This window comes from Olea europaea, chromosome 9, assembly GCF_002742605.1.
Source record: "Olea europaea var. sylvestris chromosome 9, O_europaea_v1, whole genome shotgun sequence".
Taxonomy (NCBI): Eukaryota; Viridiplantae; Streptophyta; class Magnoliopsida; order Lamiales; family Oleaceae; genus Olea; species Olea europaea.
The window spans coordinates 547,451-550,337 of NC_036245.1; the positions used below are offsets into that span (position 1 = coordinate 547,451).

The following is a 2,887-nucleotide window of genomic DNA, read 5'->3' on the forward strand; positions in this document are numbered from 1 at the left end:
TCAAGATTGGGGTTCAACCTTTATAAATTGTGGTCCATTTGTTTACTTTGTCTAAAATAAAAATACTTTAAAAATTATTTTTTTATTCACTAGCTAATATAGCTATTTTGCTTTATTTATTTATAAAGTAGCAAAAGAGAGAAACAAACTCATAATCTATCCCTATAAAAGTAGTTAACCTGATTAAGAGTAACTGGGCAAGATGTATATAAAAAAGTTAAATTATATAAATCTGAGTAATGATATAAGTCAAGTGCCATTATTATTTCGATAAATAACTTTAAATATTAATTTTAAATATTTAAAAGAAAATATACTTCATAAAAATAATTTAAAGTAATAAAAATGTTATAAAATTGAAAGTTTTAGAAATTTATTTAAGAATAATTTTAAAGTATTAAAATTTAATTAATTTAAATTACTAAAATTCAAGCAAATAAGTATTCTTTATAGTATATAGAGTACTTAATGATACTACACTTCTAGAAAAGGAAGGAAAAAATAACTAATCATCCCTAAAAAATTTAACTAACAATTTTTGGTCCACTTGTCCAATAATTCCTTGTAGAATTAATCAATTATAAAAATAAAGGATTATTATTCTTTGTCAAGGTAATTTCTTTTGATGTTAAGTGGGTTTGATAGGGCAAAATGTATAGTTTAGTGATAAGATAATCGCAATAAAAAGTGCCTCGAATGAGCATTTTAGAGCATCAAATGTCCATTCAACAGGGGTTGCAAGAAAAGCCACACTAGTTTGCATAATTATAGCTTTTAACCATTTTTGTTTGTCCAAAGCTAGTGGGAGTGCTCCACTTTTCAAGATTAGTAATAGCTGTCCAGTCTAGACTGTCGAGTGGGCGTGCCCGATTAGCTCGACCCTTGTTTTGGTAGCTTGAGTTGGATCATGGTAGGCCTAAGCACTACCCAATTATATAGGCATATCGGATTTGTATTGTCTAATCCACTTTACTCTGAGAGTCGAGCCTTTAAACAATGACACAATCATGTTCATAAACACGGTATTAAAACAAGACATGATCTCTTTCTTAGCAAATGTAGTGGAATTCTTGTAAATTAGATCACAAATGGTACAACATTTAATTATTATCCTCTGCTTTGCAAAATTTTCTTTACTCAAGAAACAAATGAATCTCAACTCTCTGCACTCAACTAATTGTTTTATTAACTCAATCCTTTCCTGTTTGCTTCTTCATTGATGTTCCATTTGCCCTTTTCCTCTCTTTCAAACACTCGAAGATTACTCTTCAATTATGAATTCTCGAAACTCATAATCCGCGTCGAAATTTAACATTTTGGAAGATCCTTAGGAGGTGGCAGAACGGACTCATTAGGGCCTTGTCCATTGTCCACCAAGAAAGCCATTTTTAGTCCCCATGTTGTATGCACTTCCAAATGGCAATGCATAAACCATACCCCTGCGAAATTACACAAAATTAGAGTGAGATGGGGTCGAAGGAATCTTATATTCATTATACAGTTGAGTCGTGTCAAATACTAAATACCAAAAGTGTTGATTAGTTTATTGATATACCTGGATTATCAGCACGGAATCTTATAGCAACCCATCCTCCAGATGGTACTCCGATCGTGTTTCTTTCAACAGGGTCGACAAGATTGAATTTCTTGGGATCAGTTTTTGGATTGAAATTTCCTAGTCCCCTACCAACAGAAAAGAAATTGAAGCCATGTAGATGAACAGGATGGTTCTCAGGTGCAATCATACCAGTATCTTGCAAAACCACTTGAACTGTTGCATTGTAAGGTAGCCTATAAAGCTTTGTTCCATTTGTACTCTGTAAATTTGCTGGAGGATTGCCGGTATAATTAAAGGTACTTGGAGGATTCCCAGGGAAATCGGTGGTGAAAACTCCTTTAATCTTGAAGTAATGTGCCTGCAGAAGAGCAATATTTGGCATTACAAATGTGACATTGTTTATATCGGCCACAACACGGCTTCCATTCCCGGCTTTGCATGTGGGACATGGATTAACTGCAAGCCCGACAGTAAATAACAGAGAACGATCAACTGTTAGTGGCACTTTGGCAGGATATTTTTTCGAATTTAGGCTTTTGAGAGAGTCTGTGAAATTGTTGGCTACTAGCGTGGCATTTCGAGGTGGAGGAGTAGTTAACATTGTTGTGGTGCTAGAAAGTTTTCCGGTATAATGAAGCATGGCAGTTGCTGTCAAATTGTCGATGGCCACCACTGGAGTGTCCATGAAGGTGGCAGCCGCTACCAGGTACCTCCCCGCGCCCTTGTCTGCCTCCAGGATGACATTGGTGGTTTGGCCGGGGGCAACCAGAATCGTGTCGGTTTTGAAAGGTTTAACATATGTAGCATCAACTTCTACTACTGTCATCTTGTGCCCTGCAATCTTGAAAAAAAGTTCTTCATTGAGTGCGGCATTGACTACTCTTAGCATGTAGCTTTTTCCTGGCTTAACGTTCAATGTGTAGCCCCCTGCATCATCAAATTTTGATTGGAATCATTAAATTTTTGAAGATTTTGTACATTCATAGATATGTTAAGAAATTGAAATTTTGTTTTATTACTTGTAGATGAACAATTTGGAACTAGTCCAGGAAAGCCATTGATTGTGTGAGCATCAGATACATTTGGCGCCGAACCGGATTTTAGAGCCTCGTTGATCACATCTTCGGTATCTGATTTCCACCATTCAGCTGCAATATTGAACTTTTAGCCGATGTTCAAAAAATAGAATAAATTTTACGCTCGATCTTTAGATGAGCGACTCCTATGCTTGTGCATGTGTGTATATTCAGCCATGAGCAATGAATGGCCTAAAAGAATGTTAAGCAGTGGATGATTGGATAGTACTCAACTATATTAAAAAAAAAAAAA

At 35.3% G+C, this 2,887-nt stretch overlaps 1 protein-coding gene across 1 annotated transcript; it reads right to left on the minus strand.

Annotated features, from left to right (window-relative positions):
• Positions 1 to 990: 990 nt before the first annotated feature.
• On the minus strand, positions 991 to 2,831 carry LOC111399330 (laccase-4-like). The gene is made up of 3 exons (XM_023026586.1): positions 2,578 to 2,831; positions 1,556 to 2,485; positions 991 to 1,439 (listed from the first exon to the last, which is right to left on the minus strand). The coding sequence occupies exons 2-3, from the start codon at positions 2,445 to 2,447 to the stop codon at positions 1,309 to 1,311; spliced, it is 1,023 nt and encodes a 340-aa protein (XP_022882354.1). The 5' UTR covers positions 2,448 to 2,485; positions 2,578 to 2,831; the 3' UTR covers positions 991 to 1,308.
• Between the last annotated feature and the right edge of the window lie 56 nt (positions 2,832 to 2,887).